Here is an 11,273-nt window from a genome sequence, read left to right as displayed (position 1 = left end):
CCCCGGATGCTACGTATCAACTCCCAATCACATCCTACAAGGTATAATGGATTAGCTTATTTGTGTACATATTATTTGTAATAGAAATACGTGTGTCAACTGCTATTATCATAACGTATGATATTGATGTAGCTAGTAATGTTATTGCAACGATTTTTAAATTATCTAAGTACAAACATCAGTGGTAACGCTTTTGCGCTAAACCTAATACGAGGTATGAGATGATTTTTCCATGTCATGCAGGTGTCTTACAATGTTATATTTTATACTCTATTAAGGCACTTATTATATTAAAGAGAAGTGTTTATCCTAGAGGCTAGGACTGAAGAAGTTTAATAAATATGTATTATTGTAGAACTTCTAACCGAGATTGATCAGGTAACTGATAGGTGGCGATTGTATTGCCAAAACTAATACAAGTCTACGAGTCACTGACGCCGAGTGAAAACCTTGAGCCTAAAATATTGGAATCTGAGATCAGGGAAGCGCTGAGGAAAATTAAAGTAAACATGTCCACCGGAAATGAAAATATATTCGCTGAAGAACTAAATAACCTCGCAGAAAAAGGTGTCCAAATCATTAAAGACATGTAGATCTTAGATAGACTCCCAGATCTGGGAATCGGGCAAGTAACAAAAGGACTGGGCAGAATCACTCGACATAGAAGTGCGAAAATTATCGAACAAGTACCTCTTATATCGCACGGTAGAAAAGTGCTCCATATTTGTGCCACATAGTTATCGGACGGTTACAATCATATCTGCAGACAAACAGTCAACGAACAAGCCGGTTTAGCCAAAGGAGGGGTTTGACAGGGATTCATCCTTCTGTTCAATATTTATGTCGAATATATTATGTGGGTAGCAATGAAAGATTGGGGTGGAGGCATTTTGATTAGAGGGAACCAAAGAACCTCCGATACGCAGACACAACGTTAATTGCCTCCTCGGAACGAGAAATGGCGGATTTTTTTACCAGAGTGCAGCAAGCAAGCGAATGGTCGGTCTTTCTATTAATAAGGTAAAGGCAAGTCACGTTAGTGGATCGGGATGGACTCCTCACACGTTCTGGAGAACTGCTGGACTTTGAATTTGTGGACAAATTTTTATATTGAGAATCACTAGTAACCAGGGAGGATATGAAGGGGAAATCCGTAGGCGAACACAGATGGCAACAGCAGCAATTAGCAAACTGATCAGAATATCGCAAAACAGAAACGTGTCGAAACCAAGAGCCGGCTCATCAGAACTTTGTTGTTTTCCATATTTTTGTACAGATCAGAGTCCTGGTCAATTCATGCAGCGGACCGAATAAATGGATTCTTCAATACTGAGGTAATGGAGTAGAATGATGACAGGATTTGAGTTTGCTTATATAATTATTTGAAATATAACTGACAAATTTTATTAATACCTGCAGCTGAGTTTCATTGACGGACGTCAAGGCAGAATACAAAATACCATTCGTATCACCCCGACGTTTGTCGTTCCACAACTGAGCGTTTTCTAAGGCTTTCTAAGTTATTGCCGCCCACCACCGCTATGTGGGACCAGCTGCCCACTGAAGTATTTCCGAACCAATTCGACTTAGGTTCCTTCAAGAAAAGAGCGTACCAATTCTTGAAAGGCCGGCATCGCACTTGCGAGCCTTCTGGCAGTGTAAGTGTCCAAGGGCGGGCGGTATCCTTCTGTCTGTTTGCCTCCTATTACATAAAAAAATACCGAGCATAGTAACTAATAAAAAAACATGAATATCATTTTACGTAGGTATAATTATAGGAAAATACCCAATCAATTTAAATAACAATAAATTTAGATTAAAAGAGATTACAGATTGAATGTGTATATACGACCGATTTCATTGTTTCTGTTGATTTGTTAAGATAATATTATAACGTTTATAAAACCGCAAACAATATAACTTGCGAGTTGAATCAAAATAAAGAATATTGAAGGTCAAATTAAACATAGTCTTTAATTAATAAGTAATTACTCTATTACGCAATAAAAATCGTAGGTAAATTTCAATAAATATATTATGAGATGTTTTGTTGGACGAAGCTTCTTGAAGGCATACTATGAACTGCTAAAAGAAAATATCAATAAATTAGGCAGAATCAATGCAACCTTTGGTCATTTCGCCCGCTGCAAACCAGATAATCCAGACTCATTGTCATGGCAAGGTAGAAGGCAAAAGACAGCGGGGAGATCACGAACCCGCCGCGCTGGTGTGACCAAGTCACGACTCTAGCGGGTCTATCCATAACACCTACGCTAAGAAAAGCTACTGAGTGAAGGAAGTAGAGAGATATCACTAGCGAGGCAGCAGGTACCTTATCGTTATGTGACCTTCAGTAATGTACGTCTGGGACGAATGCGCTCGTGCATTACTATGTATATAAACTACTTAACCGATATCTGAGAGGTTTTCTATATTAACACTTCACGCAGGAATCTTTCTATATATGTAGTTAAGATAGTTTAATTTAAGAGCAGTGTTTATCCTAGTAACTTAGCGCGGCTGACCCTGAGGTCGTGTGTTTGAACCCCGGTTGTACAACAATGGAATTGATATTGGCCGGTAATAGTAAACATCGTTACAAAAGAAGAATGTATGAGATCAAAGCAATGGCATGCGACCACCTACTTACCTGTAATTAAAAAATATTAGGGAAACAGTTACCTTAGACCACTGGGTTTATATAAAAACTATAAAATTCTTAAAAACCAATTAATAAGGAATCTTTTTGAAATTCAATAAAATTTGTCCTTATATTTATTTATTATATTAATAGAATTGTAATTATTTCACAAAGCTTATTACAAAATGGGCTTACAATTTTGTTTGTTAACGAACTATTCAGTTATAATAAATTATTTAATTCAAAAGAAATAGATTTTTATACAAAAGATAATTAGTCTGAAAATACTTCGTTACGAAAAATAAACAGTAATTAGGCATTTAGCTTATCAGAATTTGTTTTGAGAGTTAGGCAAATTAGCATCCCACTCATTTTTACGTTGCTTATCTATTTTATTTTATTTTTGATCTTAAACAACACACACGGACAATCAGATACTTATAAAAATATGTTATAAAAAGGATACACACGTGTAAAAATAATCTAACTTAAGAAGGCGCGGCGCTAACTAGATCCATGCAACTTCCTCACAATCGAGTAGCCCGCAAAATCGCAGCACACAACTCACGAGGGGACTTTTGGTATTGAAGAAATCGCATGGGTCCGCCAAGCCTCAGCGAATATACATTGTAAATATATAATTATTTAGGAATAAAAAATCATAGTAATATCAAATAATTAACACAGCAAGCTTTGTAATATTAAAAATTGGTACTTAAGACCAATAGCTATTGATAAATACTTAGTTTTATTTAGATATGAAAAGAAATGATTAATTAATGAAAACTATTTTAAAACTTATTCATGACATTTTTTTTAAATAAAAAATAAAATGAAAAAAAAACAAATACGATGTTATTATAACACAAAATAAATATTAAAAATATTCTGCATACATATTCGGCCTGTGTTATTGTTAAAATGTTAAGTAAACCATAATTGTTAAAAATACGTCATTCAATTATTGATATATGACATAGAGAAAAAGAATGTTTCCTATTTGGTTCCCTTGGTTTCATGCGTCCCGTCGTTTTAAAAACATTTGTATGAAAGGTTTGGCATCTATAGTGAATTGTTGAGTAAATTAAAAATGACAAGTTGTTCACCTGACTGCTTTAACGACTATAAGAAATTCATCATCAATACCATCACCTATATTATCTTCCGCCAAACATATTGCTCAAGTATTCGGCTGACCGAATAGTAGGTATGTACCTAGGTAATAATAGGAATTCGGCGGTATAAGCCGAATAGGCCAAACATAGAATGCGGTAATAAAACAATTGTTACAAGTGTATTTTTACAATATTGGCAAACTAAAATAAAAAGTAAAATCTACAATTAGTTAACGATCATTGTAAGTTTTATATCTATATTAGTTTCTTCATTATAATTATGAGTTTTCATATATAACAGATTTCACATAGGTTCTTTTTCAAATTCAATGAAGTTCTCAATATTGGCAGCTCGTTTCATATTATTTTCAGTGGTGTCAGAGGCAATGGATGGTGCTCGACTCGGATTGCGGAGTACCGGCTTTTGGAGTTGGAAAAAGTTTAACGACGCCTTTAGCTCTTTCATAAAAACTTCTTTGTGAGATACCTGAAAAGTAAATTGTTATTACTTTTGAACATCGAATATTGGTGATTTTTGAAAATTTTATAATCATTATTTCTCCTACTAAAATTATGGTTGTTAATCTGTATATATATAATTCTTCTGTGAGTGTGTATGTCACTGAACTTCTCTCAAACGACTGGACCGATTAAGATGAAATTTTTTGTGTGTGTTCAAGGGGATCTAGGAATGGTTTAGATTCACAAATCAGCCCGCCAGGTGGCGCTGCAGTCGGTACTATCATACTTTGCTTTACTAATTGCTTGAAATATCATGCAGGACAACGTCTATCGGGTCCACTAGTTTATACATATAAATACAATGTTTTATGTAGGTATGCAATTATAACCGAATCAAATTTCTTTCCTTATTATATTATAAGGATAACGACTTGTGTTGTACAAATGTGTCCTTTGTTCGCTGTCAATATAGCAATTTTATCACACATGAGTTTTTTAAGCTGGTGAAAGTGATAAATTGCGTTTTAATCAGTTGTCGTAACATTAAATTGTTGAATTATCTTTGATATTCAAAAGGTTCTAATTAAATTATGATTGTGAACCTACCTGCTCCCTGATCACAATGTTCCGTACTTCGTTCATAAATTCAGCGGCCGTTATAATTAAGCTTAGCACCAGACCGACAATTAAGACCAGGAAAGCACCTATTAAATTTTCCATTTCCAAGTCTCCTTCCACGTCGCTCTCGTCAGTGTTGCCCTGAAATTAACATATTAATTTGCCGATGAATTGTCTACGTCGAAAGGTTATTTAACCTAGGTTTAGAAATACAAATGGTATTTTTTTTGGATTGCAAGTACAAGTCATTTAAATGATATTAATAAAAAATGCGAATTTATTTAATTTTTTAATTATTACAATGATTTGGAGAACTAGGTTTTCAAATATGTTGTTTTAAAAACAAACTAAAAACGTTGAAACTACAGCCATAACCGTTTACGACGACATCCTTTAGAAATAACATACCGTTTATATTGACCAAAATCGAAGGTCCCGGCTGAATTCTATTGTATTAGGTACTTAATAAAAATGTCATCGGCTGTTACGACTATCGGTTGTTACGACCAAACATGAGTAGTTCCTTTGATATCGTTATAACAGATTTTGACTGTATTTGCATCTGTTTGCAGTAAACTGTTTAATATATTCTGTCTAAATTGATATTGAATGTCACTATTGCAGCCAGTAAATACACTCCGAACGTGCATACAAAATGTTGGGATTGATAACAAGCGTATCGGGCGCAGGTTAAATATTCTCTCTCTAAGTCCAAGATTAGTTGTTGAGTTCCGTAAAGAGTACATAGAAAATAATGCTGATGGATAGATTTTTCAAAATGTAGTTCATTATTTTAGTTTCCTGTTCACTAACACGTGCGCAACAAACGCACTTATTTTAGCTTTTTAAACAATGGAGTGTGTGACGATTTATTAAATTGCATAAAACATTAGTTTTGTTCGTTCACCATCGTCCTGCAGCTTGTTTCCAATTTTATTAATAAAAATCAGTAAGTGCAACTAAGTTTAATGCAATCTAAAAGTTTTCTGTTATAAATAACCATTATTATAAATTCGCATTAATTTTTTTGCCGGAATTAAAAGTTAAACTCGAGGTTTTTAAGAGGAGCGCTCTAATGAGCTTAAGTAATGGTACTAATTGTCTTTGATGCTACTTTAGGTAAAGTTTTCCGTGGCAAAGTAGGGTCGTCGATTTGTCGGCAGGCCCAGATATCGCTGGGAAGACTCAGTGGAGAGTGACCTACGTAAACTTCAAGTGTCCGATTGAAGAAGCAAAAGTTCTCTCATTTCGGAAGCCAAGGATCATTTTGGGTCGATGCGCCAGCGTACTACTACAGTTAAGGCTCATCATGCATGTGCCGACCACACAGCGACCTAACTCATTATTGCCCTAAAAAGTGATTAATAAAAGTAGTCGCGTCTCTTCCACGAAGCCTATAGTGACGTCGTGTCGTGTTAACAGTTAAATGATCCGGACTTAATTACGTATGTTATCATAACTTTAACTGTAACCTATAACAGTATTGTTAATGATATAAAATATTAAACTTACATCGCATTGTCTTGCTTCGTATTTTTCTTCCCACCATTTACGTTTAATTTTATCGATAATCGCGAACTCCTTTAGTTCCAATATCGCTCTGTTTATGTGTGTCCGGAAGGGGGAATCTGTAAATTAACACATGTGTTCTATAAGTTCATACTATACGATATACCTAGCTAATTTATTTAAAATATAATTTATTCATTATATATATATATATATATTCATATATGTATAGATAATGTACGTCACAAAATGAATGTTTCCTTTTTTTAAATTCTTAATAGACGCGAAGAAGTGTAAAGAAAGCCTCTCTTTATATTCTTTAAGCAATAGAAAAATGCATAAAGCCATAACAAGCCACTATATTTCTTCATGAGAAAATCTATTGAAGATGTTATTATATAAAAATAGCCCGATAATAATATCTACAACTTTATTAATAGATAACTCGAATAATTCCTTAACATACATACATATTAATTAATCTGTTATGAGTTGATCAAGGCCTTAGAATAGTAATAGAAGTAGATAGTAAGCATACTTGCTGGCATCGCGATCCCGTAGTCTTTGGAATCTAATTCACCGCCGACTTTCTTGAGGTTGCAGTTTCTTTTTAATTTGTACTCAATAGTGCACGATTCCATGAAAAAGGCGTATTTGTTTTTCGCGTGGAGAACTCGTCGTTCACCTTCGTCATTACTCTCTAATAGAACAACTGGATTGGCCATCATATTGTCATACATACGACGGAACATTTTGTCCTTTGAACTCTAAAATATGGCAAAACTTGGGTTGTTTAAAGCTAAAATGCTTTTCTTAATGAGAGATTAGAAATTAACGAAGTTCATTAAGCAGTGTTGGGCTAGTGACTTTAGCGTGCTCTAAACCCAGAATCCAGAATGATTCGAACCCAGAGCCTTTGAATCGTGGCTGTGTACTTTTGAACACAATTAACTTTTCTTTCTATTGGGCATTTAACACTCACTCGCGTGTACGATGATGGAAAACATCGTGAGGAAACCGGAACGCTTTTACTCTAAAAATTGACGTGTGAGAAAAAAATCATCAAGAAACAGATGCGGATCTGAAAATAAGACCCTAAGGGTTTGTAGTGCCACTGCTTTTAAACCATGTTAACGTCACTTTGGGCATTGTAACGCTTGTTGTTTATGCGACAGACACATACAGTTACAAGACACTTAAAACAACCTAGTAGAAATCGCTACAAAGCGTTGCCGAACTTCACAACTGAATTTTATTCCGTTTAACAATTCATTCGAAAGTAAGGTTTATAATTGTGTACGAGTATAATACTATAATAATATATATGTTATCTTATACAAATTGCACAAAAATTTTGTGTATTTTAATTAGTACAATTAAGTTTCGTTTAAATATAGAAAATTGGACCTAGGATTTGTTGTTTGTCGCTCCGGGTTGTACGTATGTATCACTAATCCACAGAGATGGAAATTATAATTGGACATTAAAATCAAGAATGTCAACCGGTAATAATGAAACGTAATTGTGCAAAGAAGTCCACGTTTTATTCTAGTTATTAGTATGCTGTATGTATATATGTGTATATGTACGTAAATCAGCTATTAATTAATCTTACTTTGAAGAAGTCTAGAGTAGATCCCCCACGAATAGCGCCATAGAGAATTTTATTTTGCTTAGCTAGATCCTCTACTCTGTTTATTGGTTCATTTTCTAGGGCAGATGTCATGGAAGCTGATAGCTGGGCTATATATGTTTGACACACGATCACGGCGAAAAACCACCACATAGCACACACCCATCGTGAACCAATTGCTCTGAAATTTCAATTAGATATAGATAATGAGAAATTCTAGTTAATTTCAAGGTCTCTTTAAATGGAACAAATTCAAATAATTGTTTGCGCAGTATATATACAGTGTAACCATAATACAATTTTAAAAATATATGGTTGATAAATGATTAAAGGTTATCAGTTAAATAAGTTTTACTTGAATTTACTCATAAAGGTACTTTCTTCAAAATTTGTATACTTTATATAGTGACAGAAAGTATGAATCATTTCAATAGTTATTTGAATATGAATTCAAGTCGGAAATTCTAATAATTTATTCTGTACGTGTTAGACTGCAATGCGTTGTCGCTGTGAGTTTTTCAATGCCCAGAGCTTAGGGAAGTCGCTATTGGAAGAGAAAATCCAAAATAAGATTTTCATAGTATGTATTATAATTATCGGTTATTTAAAAAAATAAATAATAATATACAAAATATAAATACAGGCCAGATCCGTTTATAATTACCGTTTAATATGAGGGAAAATCAGCGAAGTAAATGACTAAATGCATAGCCAATACACGGTATGGCCAATTATAGTGATCAAATCGTAAAATTGTTACATTTTGCGCAGTTAGAGACGCTGGTTAGCTGTAGCTGTGTTTTTGCCAAAAATTTATAACATCAACACAATTTTTTATTTGTGTACGTTGTTTTACAAGAAATGTTTGCATTCAACAATTTTTATTGTTTTGTTTGATGCCGTTAAATTTTCTATAACGGATATGAAAAATAATAAAAGCTCCAACAGAAATTACATAAACGAGGTGACATTTTTTATATTTTTGAATTTTAAAGTACTTTTAATACGAAAACTGTTATTAAGGTGTAATAATTTGTGGTGTTTATTAAATTTGTATACTTAGGTAGAATGTCACATCCTTGTGTCATTATGGAACCCATAGTAAGCCAAACGCAATTTTTGAAATTCCATATATTCTCAAGTTCCTCTGGATCTTTGTCGCATGGTTGTGGGTTCTCCCAGTCAGCTGGTGATATTCTGGTAAAAATAAATTATTTTGTCAAATTTTGGAAAAGAAAACCGCTAGTGTAGTGAAGTGGTGCAACTAAGTATCAGTATCCCTTTTTACAAATAAAAATAAAATCATAATAAGTGCTGTTTATCTCTTTATTTACGTCGTCATTTGTCTTATTGGTGAGATAGTAGGGTTTTTTTGTCAAAATATAGTCAATAAGTCTGAATTGTGATTTATATCTGAGATTTTAAGAGAACTTTAACAAATTAGGAGGTTGGCTCTCCGTGGAGCTCCGGTGTAATACAGTTCCCACTGAGCATTCTCTTACGGAAATTAAATTAATTAAAGTATTAATGATGGTAAGAGTCAGAGTCGAGACTTAGCGTATATGACCCAATGTTTCCTCTCTATCAACAATGTCAATTTTCAATACGCTTTAAAAATAGGGAGGTCATAGGCACGTAGCCCTCTCTTACTCTAAGAACGTTGGTCGTAGATTGATCACGTGTTATTCAACATATAGCTTGTAATATACAAAAGTCATTTTAGCCAATTAATAATCGTGGAACACTGAATATCTCAGGCTCAATTTCCTAGGAAAAGTTACCACAAAAGCACAAGTACGAATACTAAAGAAATAGATAGATAGATACTAGAGAGAAAATATGTCATTTTTGCCTGTTTATTATCATATAGCCAGGTTCGATGGTCTGGTAAAAATTTCGGCAAAAGCATAATAAAGCTAAGTACTAAACAGATTTTCATACAAATCCTTGAAAGTTGTCAGTCCAAACGTTTGAAAGGGATTTTAAATTTGGATAAAGTTAACTCAGAAAAAGTATGTGTACCTTGAACATACAAAGAGTACAATAGAAACCACACAATACGCAGTCGCTGTATGCATCCACATGTCAAAACTGTATGGGTTTAGAAAAGAAAACCATCCAGGGGATATTTTCCTTTCCTTTGTGTACAAAATGCTGATTCCTAAAGTCATGAATGGTACAGAGAAGTCAACCACGCTTTTTCTCTCTTCAGTTATTGTGAGGTCACATACAGCCAAGTCAGCTTTCTGAAAATAATCGATCAAAATAATTAAAGGCTACAATGCTTTCTTTCTTCTTTTTCATTTAAAACGTGCAGGAGGCTCACCTGTTGTTAAGTGTTACCGCCAATGGACACTTAATGCCAGAGGGCTCGCGAGTGCGTTGCCGGCCTTTTAAGAATGGGTAAGCTCTTTTCTTGGAGGCTTTCCCTCCAAATGACCCCGAAACTGAACGTCGTTCGTTATGTCAACGCCAAGTATTCAACAATGCAATACCAAGTATACCACGCCGATTCTGGCTGTGGCTTTAATATTCTTATGTTACACAATTTATTTTACAAATCTATGGGAAGTAATATGTTCCTAGCACTTTATTTTGTGTCATATCTAAGAATCTATTAAACATTATGTTATTTTATACATCCATATATTAAACTCATTAATCACATTAATTAATTTTTCGGGTTACCTTATCAAGCAAGTCTCCTATTAATCCAGTCCATTTTTTTTGTTCAGGATCATATTTCCCATAACTTTTGTCTTCATCGTGTAAAAACGAGTAGGTGTAATTAAAATTATAATGTCTTAATTTATCAAATATGGCTTTGACGAGATCAACAGAAAACCCTTCATATTTATCGTCAGCGTCCTCTTCCACACATGTGTCGTTATCTGGTGGGCATTTGATTTTGTCAATGAAATACGGCTTGGCTTTGCGTGATATAATCTGTAATTGTTTAAAGTTTAGTGTATTTTGTATAGTAATTTTATAAATAGGTTATGTTTGTGAATTTGTAAGGATTAGTTTCTGGATCTACTGAAGCTATTTATTTTTTTGACGTGATAACGTCTTTAAAATCGTTTTAGTCGGGTGACATGTTCAGAAACTTGTGTCACACCAAAACCTCACGAGCGCGATCGCAGGTATAACGAGAGAGAGACGGACCGATCTCCCGTCTCATCTCGAGCGCTGCCAGTCATTCCGTGAATGTATGAAGAAAAATGTATATCATAGTCGAATAAGTAAACTTGTCATTTTACACCCGAAATTTATCATCAAAAGTGTGAATAAAACG

At 34.1% G+C, this 11,273-nt stretch overlaps 1 protein-coding gene across 2 annotated transcripts in view; it reads right to left on the bottom strand.

Moving 5' to 3' along the window:
• Nucleotides 1-3,918: 3,918 nt before the first annotated feature.
• The window catches only part of LOC125059024 (glutamate receptor ionotropic, kainate 2-like), a 14,181-nt gene continuing 6,826 nt past the window's right edge, over nucleotides 3,919-11,273 (bottom strand). The window contains exons 10-17 of one of the 2 annotated variants that reach the window (XM_047663177.1): nucleotides 10,667-10,924; nucleotides 10,001-10,224; nucleotides 9,038-9,175; nucleotides 7,961-8,159; nucleotides 6,884-7,112; nucleotides 6,349-6,464; nucleotides 4,825-4,977; nucleotides 3,919-4,243 (exon numbers count right to left, since the gene is read on the bottom strand). In XM_047663177.1, coding sequence (XP_047519133.1) covers nucleotides 4,061-4,243; nucleotides 4,825-4,977; nucleotides 6,349-6,464; nucleotides 6,884-7,112; nucleotides 7,961-8,159; nucleotides 9,038-9,175; nucleotides 10,001-10,224; nucleotides 10,667-10,924 — 1,500 coding nt within the window. In that variant the 3' untranslated portion in view covers nucleotides 3,919-4,060. Of the gene's footprint in view, nucleotides 4,244-4,824; nucleotides 4,978-6,348; nucleotides 6,465-6,883; nucleotides 7,113-7,960; nucleotides 8,160-9,037; nucleotides 9,176-10,000; nucleotides 10,225-10,666; nucleotides 10,925-11,273 lie in introns of those variants that run through there. The other variant, XR_007118602.1, reaches the window with a different exon arrangement.

The sequence above is a fragment of the Pieris napi genome, chromosome 2 (genome assembly GCF_905475465.1).
Source record: "Pieris napi chromosome 2, ilPieNapi1.2, whole genome shotgun sequence".
In the NCBI taxonomy this organism is placed as follows: Eukaryota; Metazoa; Arthropoda; class Insecta; order Lepidoptera; family Pieridae; genus Pieris; species Pieris napi.
Note: the sequence above shows the minus strand (reverse complement) of the source record. Positions and strands in the feature narration are given on the sequence as shown.